Source organism: Penicillium cosmopolitanum, assembly GCF_028827165.1.
Source record: "Penicillium cosmopolitanum strain IBT 29677 chromosome Unknown utg000009l:1.0-9042332.0:1.0-9050551.0, whole genome shotgun sequence".
NCBI lineage: Eukaryota > Fungi > Ascomycota > Eurotiomycetes > Eurotiales > Aspergillaceae > Penicillium > Penicillium cosmopolitanum.
The window spans coordinates 5,427,467-5,450,535 of record NW_026622679.1 but is presented as its reverse complement, the minus strand read 5'-3'; the positions used below and the strand labels follow the sequence as shown (position 1 = coordinate 5,450,535).

General features: G+C 47.5%; 9 protein-coding genes across 9 annotated transcripts; 3 read left to right on the top strand and 6 right to left on the bottom strand.

The window, feature by feature from the left end:
* Positions 1–1,919: 1,919 nt before the first annotated feature.
* Positions 1,920–3,563, top strand: N7509_010114 (ankyrin repeat domain-containing protein; the record flags this gene model as incomplete). The annotated part of the gene is made up of 1 exon (XM_056634751.1): positions 1,920–3,563. One exon carries the CDS (start codon positions 1,920–1,922, stop codon positions 3,561–3,563), a length of 1,644 nt encoding a protein of 547 aa, XP_056485371.1.
* Positions 3,564–3,826: 263 nt separating this feature from the next.
* Positions 3,827–4,227, bottom strand: N7509_010113 (uncharacterized protein; the record flags this gene model as incomplete). The annotated part of the gene is made up of 2 exons (XM_056634750.1): positions 3,827–4,081; positions 4,117–4,227. The coding sequence occupies 2 exons, from the start codon at positions 4,225–4,227 to the stop codon at positions 3,827–3,829; spliced, it is 366 nt and encodes a 121-aa protein (XP_056485370.1).
* An 890-nt stretch (positions 4,228–5,117) lies between these two features.
* N7509_010112 (class I SAM-dependent methyltransferase) lies at positions 5,118–6,754 on the top strand (the record flags this gene model as incomplete). Its single annotated transcript, XM_056634749.1, has 10 exons — positions 5,118–5,159; positions 5,214–5,272; positions 5,335–5,391; positions 5,444–5,473; positions 5,524–5,565; positions 5,624–5,700; positions 5,774–5,804; positions 5,858–6,070; positions 6,157–6,588; positions 6,658–6,754. The coding sequence occupies 10 exons, from the start codon at positions 5,118–5,120 to the stop codon at positions 6,752–6,754; spliced, it is 1,080 nt and encodes a 359-aa protein (XP_056485369.1).
* A 460-nt stretch (positions 6,755–7,214) lies between these two features.
* Positions 7,215–8,081, bottom strand: cbpA (putative calcineurin binding protein; the record flags this gene model as incomplete). The annotated part of the gene is made up of 1 exon (XM_056634748.1): positions 7,215–8,081. One exon carries the CDS (start codon positions 8,079–8,081, stop codon positions 7,215–7,217), a length of 867 nt encoding a protein of 288 aa, XP_056485368.1.
* Positions 8,082–9,492: 1,411 nt separating this feature from the next.
* Positions 9,493–10,072, top strand: N7509_010110 (uncharacterized protein; the record flags this gene model as incomplete). The annotated part of the gene is made up of 2 exons (XM_056634747.1): positions 9,493–9,521; positions 9,589–10,072. 2 exons carry the CDS (start codon positions 9,493–9,495, stop codon positions 10,070–10,072), a joined length of 513 nt encoding a protein of 170 aa, XP_056485367.1.
* An 819-nt stretch (positions 10,073–10,891) lies between these two features.
* On the bottom strand, positions 10,892–11,729 carry N7509_010109 (SDR family NAD(P)-dependent oxidoreductase; the record flags this gene model as incomplete). The annotated part of the gene is made up of 2 exons (XM_056634746.1): positions 10,892–11,147; positions 11,215–11,729. 2 exons carry the CDS (start codon positions 11,727–11,729, stop codon positions 10,892–10,894), a joined length of 771 nt encoding a protein of 256 aa, XP_056485366.1.
* Positions 11,730–12,611: 882 nt separating this feature from the next.
* Positions 12,612–13,658, bottom strand: N7509_010108 (peroxidase family protein; the record flags this gene model as incomplete). The annotated part of the gene is made up of 4 exons (XM_056634745.1): positions 12,612–12,805; positions 12,883–13,154; positions 13,250–13,490; positions 13,547–13,658. 4 exons carry the CDS (start codon positions 13,656–13,658, stop codon positions 12,612–12,614), a joined length of 819 nt encoding a protein of 272 aa, XP_056485365.1.
* Positions 13,659–15,596: 1,938 nt separating this feature from the next.
* On the bottom strand, positions 15,597–16,923 carry N7509_010107 (putative integral membrane protein Pth11-like; the record flags this gene model as incomplete). Its single annotated transcript, XM_056634744.1, has 6 exons — positions 15,597–15,889; positions 15,948–16,018; positions 16,076–16,449; positions 16,502–16,569; positions 16,623–16,659; positions 16,726–16,923. 6 exons carry the CDS (start codon positions 16,921–16,923, stop codon positions 15,597–15,599), a joined length of 1,041 nt encoding a protein of 346 aa, XP_056485364.1.
* A 3,752-nt stretch (positions 16,924–20,675) lies between these two features.
* N7509_010106 (uncharacterized protein) lies at positions 20,676–22,241 on the bottom strand (the record flags this gene model as incomplete). Its single annotated transcript, XM_056634743.1, is given in 5 exon segments — positions 20,676–20,716; positions 20,776–21,151; positions 21,207–21,287; positions 21,356–22,085; positions 22,096–22,241. The coding sequence occupies 5 exon segments, from the start codon at positions 22,239–22,241 to the stop codon at positions 20,676–20,678; spliced, it is 1,374 nt and encodes a 457-aa protein (XP_056485363.1).
* Positions 22,242–23,069: the final 828 nt, after the last annotated feature.

Sequence of the window (23,069 nt, the reverse complement as noted above, 5' to 3'; positions counted from 1 at the left end):
GAATATGTATCCGGGGATATATGATAACAAGACCAGCGTCTTGTTAGTTGTCGTCAGATATGAGCATGTGACGATCTAAACCTTCCACGGAAATTACACATATGACCCAGAATTGCAGGTGGGCTTTCCCATTCCCTTCCCAGCAGAACTATTCAACCAACTTAGGTATGATTGCCAAAAAACAGAGAATATCGATGTCACAATCGATCGAGACTGTGGTTTGATATATGAAAAGTTGAATGCCGTCACCAAAGGCCAAAATAGAAAGCTCCTGGGGATGCTTATAGATGCTTTTTCTTTCACTCTTTCAATTGCACCCCAAAGCCCCTCCCCGGCGAGGAGTCCATGGGCGGCGAAAAAAATAGACATTGAACATCGGGGTGTAAAAGGCTTGGTTGGCAGCTACCTTCGCCCCCAAAGACAGAGAGGGGGAGCTGTAATTGAACCGTCGCCCTAAGAACAGGAACCATTCGTGACTCGGAATCGCGATGACAAAACCGATGATGACACTCCGTAGCGAGCGATAATAGTCGAAATCATCATCTCCTATCATTTGTGCTGAAAAGTCACCCAGGCAGAATATCAGCGGCGTAAGGCACAGTTGGGTAATATATGGTCGTCGGCTTTGAGAGTGTGAAAACCAATCAAATAGTGATGCAATGGGTCTCTGAAGTTTTCGAGCCATCGGTTTCGGAGATGTACCACGAGGAACAGCATCTTGTTTTGTTCGGAAATGTGTGGCTTTGGTGTGTTGATAGGTCACTGGGATACTACTCGGTAGCCTGAGACGCAACCGAGTGAGCGCTGGCATGACTTCGTGTCGAAGATGAGGATGGGAATAGGGGAGAAGACACCGATGAATCAGCATAGTTCATGTTAATAGACGGGTCCTAGAGAGCGCGAGCCTGTCAGAAGAATCAAATCAGTCGGATGGGATTCAATACTTTATAGGGACTGCAACTTGAAATACCGACATATTAAACAAAGGCGTTGCTTTCAATGTCCAAGAAGGCGTAAGGGGTGGAGTTGATTACATAATACCCGTCTGACTGTGGGGTGACGGAAATTCCACCACAATATTTTGATACGGCGACCACACGTCCCTGGAATTTGGACCCCAATATCCAAGACACGCTCCAATGCCCGGAGAAATAATTAATGCGTCACTCTCCGAATCAGGAGCCTGTTTGTTTAGACGTTCAATAATTTATTTTCATCACGATTCGAATTTGCTGTAACTGGTTGGGCCTCCACTTTTTGTTGGAGTAGTTATCCTATGGGGTTTCTACCTATTGCTTTGCCATGCCTGACTTCTCTTGAAATCACGTTTTCTCAATGCACGAAATTACTGTCAATACTTTGTCAAATGGTCAAAAAAATACTAATATATCGGACTATAAGATTCAAGTTTCACCATCGATGTGGCGATTCAACCTACGTTCAACTTGAATGTTACATACAGTATGTCCCGAAACTGGTCACCAACTTTACTCCTTGTTCTCTTTGGAGAGTTAGCTTTCGATGGCCGAACTAGCACCACTATTTGAAATGAAGCTTGCGTGGAATAATGAGCTGGCGCGGATTGTGGCGGTGGCTGTGTGTGGGAGCCTTAGCCATACCTTAGTCTCATTTAATGCCTCTATCTCCCTTGCGATTTTGATAAAGTAGAGGTATGTACGTTCACAATATTTCGCTAGATTTTGTTATTAGCTAGCTTTCTGCTGAATAAAGCACGATGTCGCTGCTCACACTACCCCAACGAATTGATACAGCAAATTGTCGCTGAACTGGACTCGCAAAAGTATTTCAATAACATTATCCGCACCTGCCGATTCTTTTACGAGGCTTTCAATGGTCTATTGTATGAATGCGAAATACGGCGGGATGGGGCGCATGCAGTGTTGTCCTATGCCGCTCAGATGGGACATGCTCATACCATACAACGGCTTATACAGATCTCCGCCAGCAGCACTAAAAGTCCAACCTTGCGACTCAGCCCAAATCCTTCACGTCCTTCACATCGCAATCGTTGGAGTCCACTCCTTTGGTCGGCCATCCGGGGAGATGAAGACGTGACCAGGCTGCTCCTGGGTATAGAAGACATCGATGTGAACATCAAATGTCCGAGATCCCGGACCCCACTCTCAGTTGCTGCCGAACAAGGGTTTGTGGGTGTTGCCCGGCTGCTTTTGGCTGCAGGGGCCAATCCAAATACCAGCGACGACCTCATGAGGTGGACGCCGCTACATTGGGCAGGATCGCCTCAACTTGCGGGTGAGAGTCGTGATTTGGGTCGCCAAAATATGTTTAGGAAAGAGGTGCAAGATCCTAAATGTAATATCCACTGTCCGTTGGTCGTTTATTTCGAGGTCGATATTGTCGGCTCCTCAATTTGGATGAAGAAAGAAAGAGGGATAAGAGATGGCGTCCCTTTTTCCGAGGACGAACACGGGACACCTTTGATCCAGCCCAATTTAACATCTACATTGTGGTCAGCAAGTACAAATTATAAGGAGATATTATATCTCCTTCTCCAATATGATGCCCAACTTGAATTAACGGACGTGGGAGGACGAACTCCGTTATCTTGGGCAGCGACATGTGGATATTTGCCCTTGGTGGAGCTTCTTCTTGATAGCAGCATATCTCTTCATTCCCCGAAACCTGCATTCAAGAAACTTTCGAGATCGGAGGAAAAACGTTTGAAATGGGCAGAGAAAGAAAGGGATTGCGAAAAGGTAACCAAGAGCTCAGTCAATCGAGATTCATTTATTGAAACTGACAATGATGACTCCCAGTCCGCCCTATCTTATGCCGCCGAGAATGGACAATACGATACTGTGCAGTTCCTTCTGGAAAGAACCACACGACGAGACCCGCTCTGGTCTGACCCTGGCTGGGCTCCCCTGGTGTGGGCAATAAGAGGGGGCCAGGTGGATATGGTGAAATTATTGCTATCGGTGCATGCCCAAAGGTGGCCGGAGCAGTCCCTTGGCTCTTCAGCTGCCGTAGTAGCTGCGCGCGACGGGAAAACAGACATTATACCGTTGCTGGTTGAAGCTGGGGTAAAATTCGAAGCTACTCAAAGATTGGACTTCATGACCCCGCTCCATTTAGCTGCCATGAACATGCATGCTGATACCGTTAAATGCCTCCTTGATATAACGGAGGTCGATGTGAATGCCCCCGATGGACATGGTTGGACTGCACTAGACTGGGCGACAAAAGGCCAGACGCGAGCCAAGATATACTGGGAGGACACGAGAATCAAAGACATGCTACTCAATCGCGGAGCTTCCCCATCATCACGGACAGGGGCAGAGCTCGCGAGCCCGCCACACTATTTTCTCCGACAATTTTCAGGGTGTACTTTCGAAGCAGACTTCGGTGATTTCCCAATTTCATTCAGATGTGATTGGGACTCCATTACTCAAGGGAAAATGATGCGAGACTTGCCGTATAAAAAGGGTTTTTATATGGGAATGTCCCCTGACATACCATATGAAACGATGAAGATGTTTGAAGGGTGGTCCTATGATAGACCTCAACCTATTCATAGCTGAGTAAGGTTACCAGGCGCACTTTGTAAATACAATATCCATAGCTTCATATCTAGTCATATCAATCTTTATCGGCATTATTATAGCATTAGCAAGTAATAGGCAAGTCTGTTTGATTCTCGAGCAGACTTGCATTGACCCTACATGGGAAACAGCAGAAACCCCGCGCATTTTCTGACATGGTTTGCCAAGGAGCTTGACGACCTTCTTTGCCAACTTTATCTAGAGCATCCCAAGTCCATAATACATTGAGGTGTTCTTACTCATCAATGAATTTGCAAGTCTCGCTTGCACGTCAGGTTCATCGCCTTTCCCAAAGCGCCCCAGAAGTCGACGACCGTCAACCAGCGCATTGGATCCGCCAATCCAAAGAGCAAAGGGCGGTATTCTGGGTCCGAAACAAGCGTTGTCCCAGGGGAAGCGAGGCAGGGGATTTCGGGGTCATCGCCAGGTTCTCGATCATGTTCTCCGTCCGATCGCAGTGCAGCCTGATTCTGTCGATGCATGCCGGGCGAAGGCATCTAGAAGGGTGGGGGCTATAAAATCAAGGTTGCACATGGCCAAAAATAGTGGAGTTCTGATCGACAAACCATGACTCGTCTGGGGATTCAGGTACCAGGGGGGTGGTTTGGTCTGGCAATTCCAAAATGGTTCCAGGGCTAGCCATGGTAATGGTGGAATGACGAATCGAACGGACCTGAACCGACCACCATCCAATACCGTGGTCACGACCACTTCCTGTTATTTGAATGATTCAACCAGATGTTATAGCGAGCTTTCGATAAAGATATGCACTGGGCATGGGTTCATTAGATTAGATGCTTTGACACTGCGCATGCGCTGGCCGATTGTCTTTTTGGTTCGTGTGCTCTCCTCTTGTGCAGATACGGGCACCGAATCATCCAATATGGAGGACAATTCCGAGGCAGTGGCTGATCTGTTCCCAAGTACTGCTTAGCGTGCATAAGCAGCACCTGTGAAGGCTCCACAGCCAATGCAGTTCGAGGCATGAGCGTGCAGCAACTCCGGCTCACGCCATGCACTTCCCCGTGTGGAGTTTTTGCAGACGATGCAGGGATGGTAGTCTGTCACTGGCCCACGGCAGGAGATTTGGCTTTTTCTGGCTACTCTTCCACCATACACAATCAGAGTCTTGGAATGCCCCACTGACAATATTCTGCAAGGCTACAAAGCGGGCTGGGGCTGGGGGGTGTCAAAGCAGCCAAAAAAGCAAAAGCACCCTGCCAAACAATCATGTTGTGTTGTGGGTCAAGTCGGTGGGGCCAGCTTGGTTCAACCGGGGCACATCACCTTCCTGAATGGCCTGGGCCCATTCACTTCGTACTTTTGATTCGTTGGAGTGGAATATCGACTTGATTCGGGCGGACTCGAGCTTCGACTTGAGTTGTTTGTTAAACGGTTCGAGCGGACACGGGGAGTCCCGTCGCCGTCTGTCAACCCCACCCCTTCCCACCGAAGCCCCCCCCTTTCCCAATTTTTCTTCACCGTCCAGAGCTACAGCTTCAACCTCCAGCTCTTTCACGATCAACCGCAACGATGAGTGAGAAACCTATCGAGAAAATGGACCCCATTGCGGTGGTAAGTCGTACCGGCCAAGTCTGAAGGAGGGCGCTTTTCTCACGGCCACCCCAGGACCCCGATTTTTATGCCATGAACTCCAACTATCACACCGAGCCACAAGATTTCGCATCGTTAGTATATCTTTCTCTGTAAAATAAGGTCGATAGCTTGCCTTCTAACTGTCATCATGCAGGGAGACCACCTCTCTTGCGTCCACAATCGCAAAGGGTCGCCTCGAAAACGGGCGCAGGTTGGTACCCTTCCAGTCCCGATCTCTACCTCAAAACTAACCAGAATGATAGATATCAAGCTATTAAGGACGACGATTACTGGTTAGTCGTGAAATATCAATATTCATTTGGCCTAAATTAACCAAAACTAGGGGCCCCTCTGACGAGCAGCAATTCGAAGCCTTTGAGATCGGGTAAGCGGCATCTCTCTCTTGTCCACGCAGCAAGGAGTGAAGTGGCTAACAAACCTAGTCATATGGTATTTCTGGTGTTAGATCACAATGAGCCAAACCCACTTTTTTCGCGCTCCTATCGGCAATTCGCCAAAGGTAAATCCTGTCCAGCAAGACCAGCAAGTCCTGGCTTGAAAATCGTACTCATGATGAACACAGAACATTCTAGACATTGGAACTGGCCAAGGCAGCTGGGCAATGTATGTATAAAACTAGCTCATTTTCGGGAGAGAAGCTCTAACAAATCACTCAGTGATGTTGCCGACCTCTACCCCACAGCTACCGTTCGTGGCGTGGACATGTTCCCCCCACCTGTCACATGGATGCCCCCGAACTGTGTTTTCGAGGTCGATGATATTCTCCGTGAGTGGACATGGAGAGAGCCTTTCGACTTTATCCATATGCGTCTGATGTACGGTGCATTCGATCCTGCTGGCTGGGAGAAGGTGTACAAACAAGCCTACGAGTAAGTTTGAATTCCAAATATTTCCAAACACGTTAGAAACTTGAACAAGAAAAGAGACCTGACCTATTCTCTTTTTTCACCAACAGCGCCCTCGAGCCCGGTGGTTGGATCGAGCAAATGGAACTAGACGTGCGCGTCTACAGCGACGACGGCAGCTTGAAACCAAGCCACGAGCTCTACGGATGGGGCGACATGTTCATCGGATGTTCCGAACGAGCGGGAGACCGATCCCTCCGAACCCACGAACTGATGCGCAGCCAAATCGAGAAGGCCGGATTCGTCGATGTCCACGAAGTCAAGTACAAGATTCCGCTCGGACCCTGGGCCAAGGACAAGTTGTTGAAGGAGGCTGGTCACCTTCAATTTGCTCACTGGAACACCGCTCTGGAGGGATGGGCCATGTGGCTTCTCACTCACCACGGTATTCCCGAGCCCTGGTCCAAGGAGGAAGTTCAGCTCTTCCTTGCTAAGATTCGCACTGAGCTGAAGAACCCGCACATTCACGCTTATGAGCCTGCGTATGTTTTTACCTCCTGTTCCTGTACCTGATGGATTTCTGCGAGGTTTCCGTGCTAATTCGTTACTAGGAACCGTGTTTGGGCGAGAAAGCCTACCCTTGAGGAACAGAAGGCCAAGGATGCAAAGATCAAGGATGCAAAGATCAAGGCCGAGCCCTCGCCTTAAAGTCTTGATGAATTTATACTATCATTTAATTGAGCATTGGCGGACTGCAGAACTCGGTTTCTTATATACTAGTTATTTGGTCATTTCGGCACTATCTATCCTAGGTCAGCATACTGTAAATTCGACATTCAGTCAGCCCTTGAAAACATGGGCGAAACCAATACAAACAAACTTCAAACAATTTACGAGGAAGTTAATAAAATAGACGTTATCATAGTAGTGTGATATTCATATTATGACAGATGAAAGCCTCATTTTTGACGCTTAAGATGTTAAGAAGATAGTAAAACGAAATCCCTGCCGAGACAATGCTGCCAAGCCTACAAACATTTCCAACGCCGATGAGAGAATGCCACTTGATGAGTGGATGAGCTATGGACAAGAACAAAAGCAGGAGCCCCTTCGCTAGAAATGCGCCAAGAAAAGCAAAATAAACGACAATGCAATGCGCGCCTTGTTTTTACTCCATCATCAGCTCCATGGGCGGACGAGAAGTCTTCGGTGGCATCTTCTTGACCGACATATCGATGGGACTCAAGTCCCCATCCATGTCGACATCATCATCCAGGTCCAGGCTGACATCCTCGACCATCACTGCCGGGAGGTTGGGGCTGTTGCCGTGGTCCTCGGGGTGAAAGATGATAGTGCTGCTGCGGCTGCGCTGTTGCGAGCCAGCCAGAGGCCAGCTACCGGTGCGCTTTTCGGAAGTCATAGAGACGGGTGTAGCGGGGTCGACGGCGCCGAAAGACTCCGGCTCGGCCGGTTGGTCCGTTCTGAGCATGGAGAGGGCGTTGGCGAGATCACTGGCGTGCACTTCCTTGTTGGGCGGCTCCTCGTTGCGCATCACCCATCCGGCGGGAGGGCTGGGTGGCGGGGAAATAAAGAAGAGCTTGTCGGCTTGCGGGGCTTGCAGAAGTTTGGGACCCTCCTGGCTGATGAGCGGGGTGTATTCACCAAAGTAGATGCGGGGGGTGATCTTTCGACCGAGAAGTCTGTTGCCCTCGAGGGACTTTCGCACGGTGATTGCGGCTTCTTCGGAGTAAAAGGAGCAGACGATGCGGCGGAGGGAGGGGAGCGGTGAGAAGGAGTTTAGTGCGGCGAGGACCAGGATTTGGTTGCGGATTGCGTCCAGGGAGTTGGGTTGGAATAGGACGAGGTCGTTTAGGTCGGTGATCAATAGTGTGTTGGAGGGAGGTGTTGGCTGGGAGAGCGCGGGGAGGTTGGAGAGATCAATTGAGAGCGAAGGCCGCGATGATGACCGCGAAGAGCGGGTTTGTTGGAAAGAGGGAGATGCAGCCAGAGACTGGGGAGGAGATGTTTGAGCCATGGCGTCTGATATGATTATGCTTTGTAGGAGTAAAGATGTAGTGTTGGAAGAAGTCGAAGTTCGGGGGGAGGTTGGCGGAGTTTAAAGTGAGAGAGGCGGCGGAGGCGGAGAGATTGTGATAGGGGGGGTTCGCCACCGGATAAGCGTTGTGAGCCACTGGGGGAGTCTAGATTTCTAGAGTTTTTGGTGGTGGAGGCGACTTTGGTTTTGGGGTTGTCTTTTAGTGTCTTGTGAAGAGATTTCTAAACTAAGTCGGGAGAAAAGTGGTAGGTATTTATTACTATGTCAAGGTGTCTGCTTCCGTAAACCCGTTCTTGGTTGGGTTGAGGCGCAGCGGTGGTGATGTACACGGTCTCAAGCCTACACAGCCCAATCCACTCGGACGAAGCTGATTTAGTATTATTTGTTCCTGGCGATCCACCGGGCATAGCCTCTCTTTCTCCAATGATTGCGCATCTTCTGACCGCGAACGGCAGGTGATTCGTAGGCTATTGACGCGAAGTTGCGCGCATGCGCCACACCATGCGCCACACTTTACATCCTCAACGGAAGGAGCGCATCCGCACCAGCCACAGGAACATGCCGATCGAGGCTTCCCTGCCAGTTTGTCAGTTCGCAACTTGGGCCTTTTTAGGAATCTCCCAAGGCTTGGCCATTCTCTATTCTCTTTCTTCGCTTCCTTCACTCCCCAACTCCGCCTCACAATTCGCCCCCAACTAAATTACTTCCCCAGAGTTGTTGGTTTTAATGAATCTGCCTACATCCGACTTTTCTGCTTGGCATCCTTCTGATCCTCTATACGGGCAGTGCTCTGGCGGAGTCAATTGGCGGAGTCAATCCTGAGTCTGCTGGAATACTGGCAAAGCCGTGCTACTAAGCCCTGTCTATGGCATATCTGTCATGAAACATGGTGTTGGATGCGAGGCAACTCAATTATTTGTTTATTTACAGTTCTTCTCCGTTTGCTACCCTTCGGCTTCCCAATGACCCGCATCCGGCGCTCCACAGCCCACCTTGACCCTGCGGCGAGGCGCAACCCTGTCTTATTCTTTTTTCAACACAGGCAACATAGTCAGTTATGCCCAAATATGCACTGGCTGTCAGATCCAAGGGCGGCTGTTGTGGATCCCGTATGGGTGAGGCTCAATGCCTCACTACTTACGCTCATCGATCTAGTGGAGCGCCGCGTATTACAACACGAGCCTGCTGCCAAATTTGGGTATCCTTGTCTCGTGGGGTCTGTATTAGTTCGTAAAAGTACACCGAATAGCCACGATAGATATCGTAGTGTATTTTCCCGTAATTTCAACTTACCTGATGTACCTCGATATTCCACTTCGAAAATTTACAACCTGTTTCTCTTCGCGACCTGAGTCCTAGTTTCTTAACTCATGAAGGATAATCTTCCATGATGCCCGAGACAATTAATGACGTGAATACGTAAGTTTGAAACTAAGCATTTTCATCAAAAAAAGCCAATCAAATTAATTAGCTAAGCTCTCTCCAGCGTCGACGTACATGAGCTTCCGCTCCTGGTTGTCTCGCATAATCTGACAGTACTACTAAGCGTCGTCCTTCTAACGAGCATCTTTGTCCTCCTGTTTACGTCGCTGCATGGCAGATACTTCTCCTTGCGACATCTTGCAGGTCGAGTCGTGCGCGCCCAGATACGATTCCGTGCTGCATATCCAACGCTTTCAACGACCTTTAACTTTGTCGGTTCCTTTGCGTCGAGTGTTATATTACTGCTTTGGCTACAACCGAAACTGGACCCAACTCCTTCGGCTACAGCTTCAGAACCTTTAGGTGTTTTTATAGACATACCTTGGCCGAATGGAACGATCAGCACCTACTGGATCAAAGATAAAAATTCGGTTTATAAGACCATGCCTGCTATCATGACGGAAGTTGTTATAAATGGGTGGTCCATAGACATAGAGACCCCTGCTCCGAGTACCACGATTGGAACAATGACCGCGACCTTTTTATGATCGGAGATGTTGGTTTGAACCTAAGTGCCCCTATAAAGTGACACGTTGCCTAATCCTCGAGGCACTAGCTCATGTTTGACTTGTTTACCTTTGTTTCTACCGTTTACACTGTACGGTATCAATACATGAAGTAATATATCCTTGAGTGTAAAATGCTGAATAGACATCTCACAGGTTTCTTGTTTATTCCGGGTCTATTCCGAATATGGTTTGTTTGTTCGTTTGTTAGTTTAAGCTGGGTGAGGCTCTACATAGCCGCCGTCTGGCACCCTATACATTAAGAAGCGCTCCGCCACGAGAGGCGAACGGCCAAGGTCATGAGGCGCACCCCTAACATCGCCACGCTAGTCTGCAATATTCCTTTTGGCCTCTTATTCCATTGATGGCGGGTCTGCGCTGAGGTATGATAGTAAACAAATCCACAATTTAACTCGCCCGGGCTTATCCCATACAGCTCAACAACGATTACAAAGAAGGAAAATAGTTTCCGTTCGGTCTCTTAGAATCTTTCTGTCGGTCCGTATTTCTATACTAATCCATCATACACTAGTCCTCAAACATAATACAACTGGGATTTACAGCTAAAAAAAGGCATCTCCATGACTCTTACAGCCTCGTGCAAACGGAATGAGTTGCGCCCGAACTCCGTCGGACTAATGTCACATCCGTTCAAGCCTGAGCTTATGTACATGACTCATTCAATAATCGAGAATCCCATTCACTCATGATATCTAACATGGGTTTCAATGAGCCTGGGAACCCAATTTTTCGAGATTCTTATATACATTGGCAAGAGACAGTAACCGACTCCCTAGTAGATTAATCAATAAACAGTCCACCGGAGGCAATGATATGTGCGCCATTGATCCACCGCGCTCTCTCTTCACACAAGAATCCAACCGCATACGCGATCTCATCCGGCTGTCCCATCCGGGGTCCCACAGGTGTTTGGTCGATGATCGGCTGGAGGATTTTCATTTGCTCATCACCAGCCGCAGCAAATCCCTCCGTCCGCGTCGGTCCGGGGCTTACTGCATTTACCGTACATCCGTATTTCGGAGGCAATTCTTTCGCCCTGTATTATTTATCAACAATATGTCCTTGATGAATCGGGCACGGGGAAATATCAGTCCGTAGCTTACCAACACTTTGTGAACGAGTCAACCATCCCCTTCGTCCCGGCATATATCGTCTGATTGGGCGGCGGACCCCGAGCAGAGATACTAGCAATATTCACGATCCGCCCACTTCCTTTCGTGAGATGAGGCAGTGCAGCCTTGGTAAGGAGGAATGTGCCCCGGCCATTGATGTTGACCAGAAGATCCCAGTCTTCCAGCGTTTGTTCTTCCAGGGGCTTGTTGACGGCCAATGCAACACAGTTGACGATGATATCGAGACGTCCCCATTTATTTACTGCGGAGTCGACCAATTTCTGCGCAGACTCGACTTGAGACATATCTGCTTCAACGGTAATTGCGGATGATGGTGATTGTAGCGATGAAATCACCTCGTCGGCTTCGGCTTGTAGATCGGGGAATGGGTAGTTTACGACGGTATGGGCGCCGCGTGATGAGAGCTCTCGTACGATTGCTGCGCCTATTCCTGAAGAGGAGCCGCTGACGATGGCTACTTTGCCGGCGAGAGTTTGTTCTGGCATTTTGGACGATCAGATACTTAGGGAGGGTGAGTTGACTGAGTGATAGCTGAACTGTTGAGAGCCGAGCTAATTAGGAAACCCTTTTCTTCGATAATGTAAAAGTCTTGCCTCTACTCTTTCTTGGAAATTACTTGGTCAAGAGCGTCGTACAGGATTCAACGAGTACTTTTCAATGGGACGAAGGACTCAAGTACTTTTGAGCGCCACATACTTTTCCCCGCGAAACATCTCCACATCCCGATATTTCCCCCGCATCAACACGCGTCTCCAACATGACACCAAATAACGCGGGCGACCATAAGCCACCAAGGCCAGAATTGCTCATACGGTAGGTGGACAATTTTGTCGGAACATTTTCTTTGGGGACAGTTTTTAGGATTCGACCTTTCGACGGGATCCTAGGGTCTGCTGAGGGGCCCGGACCTGGACTATTCAGTCTCCCTTTCCACCACCCACTAGGCCTACTTTCCGTTGGTCGCCTTCTGGGCCTGACGCTTTGGATTTTAATTTTTTTTTCTGAAAGCCATTTCAGAAGGGAATTCTATATGCAAAAAATGGTCCAGAAGTGCTGTTCCTTTTGTGTCGATCTTTGGTTGGGTTCGGAGGATACTTGGAGCTTGAGTTGGAAATTAGGTATCCGCGGTCCAGTAGAACCTAAGAAGTCGATATGACTCGGGAGCTCTTCGTCAATATATACGAAGACTTACATACAAGGAAACTTAAAGGCTAATCATTCTCTAGTATTTCCACGAAGCGCGATATGTAGTCGTTTGATTTAACATTATTCACATTCAGAGTCGTTCAATAACGTGTCCACCTCATGAGGTGATCCACGAAGTGATTAAGTATAAGTTATACCGCAAATCATTTATATGTCAGCCTTTAGTGCTTAACCTGGCGCCGGGCATGACGTCCAATGTGTCTCTTATCCTCGCAAGCTTTGTCCGTGGTCTGTTGGGAGCTTTCGGAGCTTTCAGTGGCCTCTTGGATCCGTTTGGTCATGTTAGAGAAGTCGGCAGCGGAAATTTCATCTGAGGCTTTAGTCCAGCCAAGCTCAAAGGGAAGTCGCTCGTTTTCTGCAAGATCCCGAAAGTCAGCCGATATACTACCAGACTTAATACAAAAGAATGGAGTTAGTCTTCCCAAGACTTACCGAAAAGGTACTCAACCCAAATCTTCTGGACAGTACCCGCTGCTTTGTCACCCATAACGACGATAGGGAAGATCGCCTCGCCGAAACTTGATGAAAGAATAGTCTCGGGGATGTCAAAGGTGGGGTTCATCGCTTTTGATGATTTGATGCGAGCTTGGCGAGCATTTGCTGCGGATTGAATATCAATAAGGGAGCCTTTCCAGTACGAGCGTGTTTCATCGAAGGCAGCCTTATTGAAGGTGTGATCGTTGCCAAAGTAGAAGTCCTGACGACTGTGAAGATAAGTCAGAATCATCCAACACGCGGGCCATTTGTTGGCTAGAACCTTGGAAAGGACCGTGGATCATTTGGCGAAAGTTCAACTTACCTCATGCTAGCATCGTGTTCCACGACATTGTGACGGGTCAGATCGCTCAATGAGAATGTAGTAGCATTCTTCTCTGGGTTTGCAGAAACTCCGTTCTGGAAGAGAGCCGTGGCAAACTCCTTATCGATATTAAGAACATTTCCTAGCGCAGTAATCGTCTGTTCTTCAGAGATATCTTTGCCATCGTGGGGAAGATAACCATGGTTTGCCAAGGTGTTCAACATGGGGCATGGGGCCCGCGCTGAAGACAATCAGTTTCTCCTCGTATCCGCCGTTTAAATTGATCAAAACGCATACCGTCATTAGGACCAGCGGGTTTCCACGCAACAGGGGGGTGGTTGGCGGGGGGGCTCAGGGCAGAGGCCTTGGCTAGAACGACAGTCGCTGCGAAAAACAATTGCAATTTCATCGTGAAGGAATGACACGGGTTGGAACGAAAAATCAAAGGCAAAAACGGACTGGAATAGAGAATTGAATCAATGCTTTGGTTTATAAAACTACAAAAAGCGAGTGTGGGAAAACCCACTATGATCCCAACTAATTGTCAGCATTGAAATTCCCACAGAGAGAGCGGAGCTAGCTGGGAGCCGGCTTGCAGATCGCAATATCGGATGGAGCCAAATCAAGGCAAACTAGACCGTTTACATGCCTTAGCCTGAACTAGTTTCGATAAACCTGTCTCAAATTTGAGCATCAACGAACCTTAACCCTGAATAGGAACCACCAAGGCACCACAAATTGGCCCGTGTAAATCGAGAGCCCTTTTATCGCAATTTTTCGCCCTCTGATAACTGCAAAATAACCAGAATGATTGGTCGGTCGGTATTCACGGGTGGAGATAGTGTTCAAGACCGAGACCAAGGGAAAGGCACCGGAATACAGCCGGCAGATCGTGCCTTTCATCGTACCCACGCGGGTGCGCCCGGTCGTGATGCAAATCTGCAGCATAAATCCATTCTTCTGTATAACTTCACATAAGTCTACATCCTCGTGGTCTGAAGATGTATTTATAATATTTATCTTTTAATTCTCCTCTCTGCGGTGATAATGGACCATATTATTTCTTCCATGCTACGATGCTAGTAAATCGAGTAGCGACCTATACTTCAATAGTTTGTCCAGAATTGGAAGTCAAAGAAGCGTGATGGGGTGAAGGATATCTTTGTCCTTTTACCCCTGAAGAAATATCCACGTACATAAATTTTTCTTATCCCGAGGTCGTCCATATGGAACGAGGACTCTCCAATCCTTCAACGAGAAGATCGTTAAGTACTTCTAATCCGTAAACTTAATCTATCAACATCTAGAGCGCTCTGGCTAACATCTGGAAATAGTTGGGTATGACGATCTACCCTTTTTTGCTAAAAAAAAAAAGGAACCACGACCCGGATTTGTTAGTCGGTCGCCAACCCATTGAACCGTGGGGCTGGCCCTGCCAGGATATTATGGTACCGGGGACGCGATCGTGGGTCGTGGCTTCGTGGGTCGTTGTTTTCCGGCGCGGCGGGCCGCGACTGGGTAACCATGTTTCTTGAATATGTGAACCAGAACAATTTACAAGGTGAATTGCTAATGCATTGGAACTAGGTGTAGTGTCATGCAAGCCCTTTTTCGGAATGAGAAGAAAGAAATGCAGCTGATCGCTTCTCAATCGGTTGAAAAAAGGACCAAAGTGGAATGACGAGAGAATCTATTGCCGCCTGCGAGCTTGTGGACCAGAACCCCATCCCGATCCGTATTCTCAAAAAAATTTTGGACTGCATACCAGTTATATTGGGAATCTGAAGCCAGATCCAACTCCCTGTGCTAATTTTACCCACTGTCTCGAGTAAGATGATCGTTGGATGGCCACTGGTTAGATTAAACCCCAAATTTCTCATCTGATTTGGAATTGGATTCTACCGAGGTCGGCGATGGTATATGCGCTAACTTAATCGTATTCAGCTTATTTTCAATCTCTATTTCGCATAGGAATTTCGCTACAAGTCGCCCAATGTCATTTGCCCTCGGGGTCAGGTGTTTATCGCCGCCAGTAGGAGAAAGCCACGAGCCATTTTTCGGCAGCCACCAGATATGTACTCATTCCACACGAGACTCACACGACTACTGTGTATTTTCAGAATTAGAAGCGATAGAGAGCTCTATTACTAGGGCCAAGGCGCATTATCGAACATATGAGAGAGGGTATCCGTATTAAAAAAAAAATATAAATCAAAAGTCCTGACTTGGACAAGAATTGTAACAACTCCGCTGGCTTACCCAGTGTCCTGACTCCATATTACATCACATCACGCCTTTTTTCCATTGTCGTCTCTTATTGGATGCTTGTTCCCAATATGGAGTGGACTTAACATTTTTCGCGGACAATATCACTGTAGCGGTGGATCTCAACGCCTTGTTCAGCCGCGTGGGAATCAAGAGGGCCCCTTTGGACACTCATGTTTGTCGAGCTTGTTGTCGTAGTGGTGGTGGTCGTCTTATTTAAGTGAGAATTTCCAGATCCCTTGCTTCCAGATCGAAGCTGGGACCAGAATCCAGGTCGGCCAATCTTGAAGAGGGGTCTGAGGTTGGGGAGGCATGCAGCCACAATGCCAACGGCCGCTTCAACACAGGTCCAAAGGACAACTGGGGCTTGATTGACTGCGTATAATGTAAGCACTGAATCTAGTGGTAGAGGAAAATAATTCGATGTACATACACGTGATGTCAGGGCCCGAACGTGACAGTATGATCATACGCCAGAGTCGGACGCAGTCAAAGATGAGAGTCCTATAGCAGAAAAAGTCAGGTAATTTTCCCGATGCTTCTAGAGAGTAGGTAACTCACAGGCCTCCCACAATAAAAACCCCGGAAAGCATCACCTTTTGGGATTTCGGAATCGGCAGAGTCCATACCACCTTGAGAGGCATGACAAGAATGATAGCATCTGAAAGGATATTTGGAATCTGCTGTCCGTACGAAAAGGGTGCAATATCCATGCAAGCTCCTTCAAGTGAGCGGTCCCAGAACTTTTGTACTGGAAGACAGTTTATGGCACCAGCAATGAAATTACCAACCATCCAGACAACAACAAACGATGCCATGAAGTTGACGGCCAAATTCATCTTTTTGGTGGAAAAAATCCGCTTATACAGCGCCAAGATAGATAGCTTGATGAAAGCAATGCATCCTGGATATACAAAGTTATTGGCCCATGCAACCTAAGCGACATCAGCAATCACGTCTTTTGTAGTCAGTCGTTTTGTTTCGTACCTTGAAATACCATTCAAGGTTCTTCGGGGGGATAGTGTCGATATGGGAGCCTAAGCCATTATAAAGAACTATTTACAGCATGAGTATCTCTCTTTCAAAAGTATCCCACCGGTAAACTTACGCGTAGTCACTCCAATTGAGCATCCGTATTTGAATAGCTGAGATGGAATAAATTAGCCAATCGACCCATATGTACAATCTTATTTGTAAAATGTGATACTAACCAAAGCGACAAGCATGAGCCAGTCGTCCAGGTAAAGTCTACCACCAGCCAATCGCCTAGCCAGGAATCGGAGGCCGACGGCGACGGTGGAGAGAAGAAAAGCAAAGACAAGCCCGACTGTGATGGACCATCGTAATTGCTCGTTTGGGTGTTCGAAATCGCCGGAAGTCCACGTGTCATCGGACGATGTTGAAGCCATGTCGCGCAATCGGGTAAGCGCTTGCTAGAGGGAGGCAAGATTAAACGAGTGGGAGATATTAGTGCCGAAAGATTTGGAATCATGTTGAGTTAAATACAGCCGTGGATTGAGGAGGCATAACAGAGGCGGGGGACCGCTCAAACCAGGGATATCATATTCACCAGGCTTGTGTGGATCTCTCACAAAATGGCATGAGAACCTCGCGAATCAAAGAGGTGCACCAATTCCGGGGATAAAGACTACATCTTGCCGAGAACAATTTTGATGTCAATTAAAGCCACGGAAGTAAATAGCGTAGTCCGTTCTTTCTTCAAAGGGCATCAAGAACGACAATCATTCTATCAGATGATAGAACTTCATTGTTTATGCGTGTGCTTTGACCGTTAATAACATGCGAGCACTGCCCTTGGCTTTCCGGACATATCATTCTGCAAGGCGGACTTGTCATATTTCGGCAATCATGCAAACGCCCGCTCTGCTGTGCGCGATTACATGACGTACCCACCATTTGCTATTAGACACATACCTGCATATCCACGACGCTGTATTCACCTGGTTATGTATCAAAAAACTCTCTCTTGGCTAATGACTGCAAAACAGAATGTCCTCCCACATTTTGTGCTTGTAGGCACAATGTTGTTATGCGGTCGGCAACATAAAGTTTGACAACCAGGGAGAAGTCAATTCCCCGGACTCCCTGGGAGAAAGCAAGGGATCGATAAACTAGAAGCCAGATAGCCAGTAAGGAGATCCGGGGTCTTCGGATGATGAAGCAAGAACAGCCGAGTAATATTTTTCTTCCGTTGGTGTAACGAGAGAGATCTAATTGTCCACAATCGGTTAGGTGAGTTGATGCATGTGCATTATAGACTCATCGGATCTCTACCGTTAAAAATTCCAGCCCGATTTCATTCGTATTTGGTGGGATGGGATGCTGTCATACGACGAATGGAGAATTTTAGTGGGGCACAGACACTTCATCTGTGCTTAGTGCGAGGCGATCAGTCCGATCCAAATGTTACACATCTAATCCTAGCCACATGTTCGGTATTCAGCCCTGAATGATTTACATGACTGCCGATACCGAGTCAATATTGTTGACCAGTCATTAAAGCTCCAATGAACTTGAGTCATATTTCCAAGAATTGTAATGCAAGCCATGCATGGGATCTATGTTCGATCTGAGATCTGAGGCATTTTTTGCTCTTGACTTCGTGCCAAGTTTTGGTTTTTCGCATTCGAGCACTCCAGTGACTCTCATAAATTTGATACATATACCGGCTTATCTTCTCCGTACTAAACGAGTATTTGATCATCCTAGTATCATCTAGACTTGGAGGCTTCTTGGACCTCCTCTCCAGCATTAGGTTTACTGGCGGCGCCCTACGAACGCCAAAAAAGGCCACCAGGCAAGCGATAAGCCAAATCCCTAGAAAATACAGTTCAGTCTACGTGAATTATGAATTTTCATTGCATGATTTGCGCCCTGCGTTGCTCGGTAACCAATCCAAACTAATTTTCCAGAGTGCGGGGTGGACAGAAATCGGGCCCAGTCCAGCCCTATACTCCTAGACCTCCTTGGCAGCCATGGGACATCATTGGCTTATGTGCCAGTCAGTAAGGGCAACACGCTATGAGGGGAATCCGATCCAATATTGTGTACATAGTCAAATCTTATTAAAAAGAAACACAACTTAAACATAATGGAGTCGGCTACATACTAAAAGTTAGCTGGGCCCTCAATCAAGCACTCAAGGACCTATTAAGTGATCTCAAGTCCAAAAATTACACTTCCATCTTTTTTTTTATTCCGAGTCTCTCTCAAATGAATGTCAAAGCTGCAGAGCTTATCATAAAAGCAGTTCAATCCAGCCTCGGCTGATCCCGCCCTGCCGAAAATCGTCACAAATCAGTCAGAGAACACGCTCGTGTCCAAGTCAGAGATTCTCGTAAAACTCGATGTTGCTGGAATCACCGGCGACGAGATAAAATGGCCTTTTTATCTTGCTCCGCGGTTCGAATGCCTGGAAATGAAATATGAAGCGTCAGCTCTGCCATCGGTCCCAATTACGATGATCTACGGAAGATCGAGGGGCTCACTGGCTATGAAGATAATTTACTGAGACCTCCCTATGTCATTTCATGCCCTATGTGCAAGCAAGTGACTCCCCAGTCCTTGTATTATGAAGGAAGATCATTGCTGATAATAGTAATGAGCACTTGAATTGCATCATCACGATAAACGTCCGAATGTCGCTCAAGTGCCCAGGTGAACCCCTTCTATGAGAATTCTGGAATAAAGTTACGGAATTCAGAAATGGAAAGAAATTAACGGTCAGTTATTCTTTATTTCTGTATGAGTATCAAAACAGAGCAGATTTTCAACCTGAAAGACACCTGGCGGAGGAACCAAATATCAAGAGCTCGAGCAAGATTGACAGGACGCCGCTGCTGAAAGCTGGACTGAATACCCCTGGCTCATGCAAATTCTTCCGAGATTTAACTGATGATGCAACCGAACTGATTTAATATAAGACCATTAATCAGGTCCACTAAGCCGAACAGATGTGGAATCGCCCCGATTCGGGGCGGTGCGAAACCGTACGGAACTTACCCTGACGAGAGCTAAAGACCCACTGTGGGCTGGGAGTTCGTTCCACGTGTCTGTATGAACATATCTAGATATGTACGAATAATACGGAGGTACATACTATGTACTACACGTAGCAAATAAGACCAGGGGAAATCAGCTACTTTTTAGTATATTCGACCAAGAGCTTGTCAATGGGGCTAAAAATTTGAAATGCCTACAGAGCCAGAATGGGAAGTGTAAATCTTGGAAGACATCGTGGCCCGGGCGAGTTTCGCCATTGGACTGTGATCTAAAATCAATAGACAGATTATATAGTATCCCTGGATATTTTCAGTGAAAACCCGTCTCGCTTAGTCTTAAACAAGTCAAATAGTAGTAGTATACTAGCTTGGAATTCGGCGGCAGTCTCCGTCTGTCAGTGGGCGGCGCCAGTCACTCTAAATCATGGGAAAACAATTTTTGAGGAACTCGCTTAACTCCGATCTCTCCTGTATTAAAGCAGAGCTAAGCTCAAAAAAGGAATCGTCGATTCGCCTACGTGATCAACGGGTGCGGCCACGGAATCAGGCTTCTTCCGAGGCCAGAGCTACAAAGCGCGAGACCCACAAGCGGGCTGGAAAGTCAATTTTCTTTGCTACGGGATTATGAATTGTCTACGATCTTCAATCCTTATAGAAGACGAATTGGATGGTGACGGATATGTACTTAGGCTCGGTATGAGGGAGAACATAGAGACTCTGAAAAATAATAGCTCTCAATTTTGAGTCTTCTTTACGCCAGCTCTATATGTATTGGTAAGTCACGGAAGTTGCATTGGGCCGAGTATACGAGTAGGTGGAGCAACACGGAATTGACATTTCACGTCCCCACAAGTGCGAGGACAGTGCGGCTTTTTTCAACTGGAGCTGTACCTTCGTGTCTTGTATTTGGTTAGTAGTGGCGGGAGAGAGGCACTATCTGTTACTTTTTAGCAAGTGCAGACAGGGCTGCCGAGGTGAGTTTGTCACAATAATTGATGTTCATTATAAAATTCGATGTCTAATTACATTACATTATCGCTTTTTCGTTTACATGTTCATCTTCAAGTTCGATCCAAGATCCCAGCCCCGTCTATCGGCAGCCCATAGTCAGATCCCCACAAACACCAACGTATCCTAGTTTAGGAGGAGTTCGAGTTATCAGCACAGGTGAATGTTGAACCTATATTCAGTTGATGTTAGTGAGTGGCAGGCATCAGTTTCTCAAGTTTTCACACATACCAATGGTTCCATCAGCATATGCCGCTTTGATTTGGATGATAACACCGTAGGTTGCACCAACAAGGATGAATAGTCCAAGAAGCACCATTCCAATATGGAGAATAAACTTAACCTTCTGCGTAAGAGATCCTTTCCTGTAGTTGCCATGGTCATGGAGCCAAAGTAGCCCAGGAAGGCATATGGCGAGCGGAGCAAAGCATAAAGATCCAACCAAGGCAATAAGGTAGTTGAAAATCGGGATGGCCTCAGCAAGAACAAAAGATATGGCGCCCAGGATTATCGTGCAACCAAGCCAAGTGCCCCAATGGGTCACCGAATTTGACTGCAAGTGGCGTGTATTGCCCAAGATTCTGACGAAGAGGTACTTTGCCCCAACCTAGATAGCAACTCAGTTAGAATTTCCACTTGGACAGGATGCTAAATTTTCTCACATGAAGATAGATTGTGGCGCTTGCAACCAATCCCACCAAAGCGACACCGTAGGACACCATCTTGACCGTCTGGCCGGCACTCTATAGAAAATATGTCAGTTCACACGTCGAGAGCTGGGTTAGCACCGTGGCAGATGGTAATAACGTACCCCCAATGATGGGCTAGCAACCCATTGCCCACACCAGCGGTAAACGACCAAGCTGAATGCAAGGTATGACGCCGTAACAAGAGCCATGCAGGGGTACAGGGCCTTCTTGTAGTCTTTCGGGTTACGCATTTCCGAAATGATAGGGAGAAACGCGCTTGTGCCGGCGGAGGACACAAATATAGTGCTCGAGGCAACCATGCCAGCAGCAAAGCCTGGGTTGTTGATGTTCACATAACCGAGTTCATAGGGGCCTGTCTGAGGGGCGGCAGCTGGTCGATCGCGTGTGGTGACACCGATTACGACGATTAGCACCGCAGCATATATGGAGATGAATCCTGCATAGGTGAACCAGCCAATATGTGTGAACTTGCGAATCGAAGCAGTTGCAACCGTGACTACCATGGCCAGGAATGACCACCAGACGGTACATGCGGAATGGTGTGAGAGGGCGTTCAAGGCTGTGGACACTCCAACTATTCCACTACCTGTGACAAGAACATAGCCGACAAGGAATACAAAGCCAGTGATTTCTTTGCCAACGACACCGCCAACGACCTCCATCATGTCTGCAACAGAGTGACAGTGGGGGCGACTCAGGCGAAAGTTTCCCATAATCACAAAGGCATATGTATTGAAGGCACCCCAGGCCACAATGCTGATTGCGCCGCCGACAGCACCGAGGGAAGAGTAGTGCGGCAGGTAGAGACAACACTCCTGTCGCAAAGAGAACCTTCACAAACAGAATGCATGCTTTAAACCAACCAACATTTCGAAATTGGACACCATCCTCGGTCTTTTTGAAAACCTCATGCTCCTCAGCCGAGTCTGAGAGACTTGCGTTTTCAGCATCCGTAGATGTGAAGCCTACCTGCTCTTTGCCGGTCATTGTAGACTAATTTGAAGAATCCAAGATTTTCGCAAGAAAGAAGAAGAACAGGGGAAGAAAAGGAAGAAAAGCGTTGTTGGCGAGAACCGCTCGCTCCGGTGTAGACACGCGCTAGAAGACACCGATTGGAGCTCAAGACTATTTTGTAATGGATTAGATCGAAACGAGATACTTCTCCGAGGAAAATTTCTTCCCCTTTCTTCATCGTCGTTTTGAATATTTCATTTATTGTTTTTAACTTTGTTCGGCTGCTCCTGGTCGATGGGTCCCCATGCACGCACGGGCTAGCTGTATGCACTCGTATCGATCTAGTTTGACTTCGACGGATTACACTCCACATCTTTTGCCGTAAAAGCCAATGGCAGGGAACTCTTCAGCCCGTTTCAACAAGATGGACCCTCTGGGCTCTCTCAATATTTGGGATCCACCCATCCTGTTGTTTTGTCCCGTCTTGCAGAGTTCGTACATACTTTAATGGTATCCATGAAGGAACGTCGGATAGCTGTCAAACAACGAGTGGGATGGCGAGGAATTCAAGCCCCCCCACCACACAAGCTTGATACCCCAATGTACCCCATCTGCAGGATGATCCTTTATCTGAGCGAACGGGATGTAAATTTTGCTTTACAGGCTAGATATAAAGATATGTGGAGATCCATTCGAACCACCAGGGCTTAGAATGGCTGATTAGAACGGCGAGCCGTCCCCAGACCTGAGCAAACCATACCTAGGTAGTTAACCATAGTGCGAGATACCAAAGGCCTAGGCACTCCAGCCTGCTGTATGTTTTCGCCATTTTCTTGTGTGATGGGAGACGTTCATTTTAGA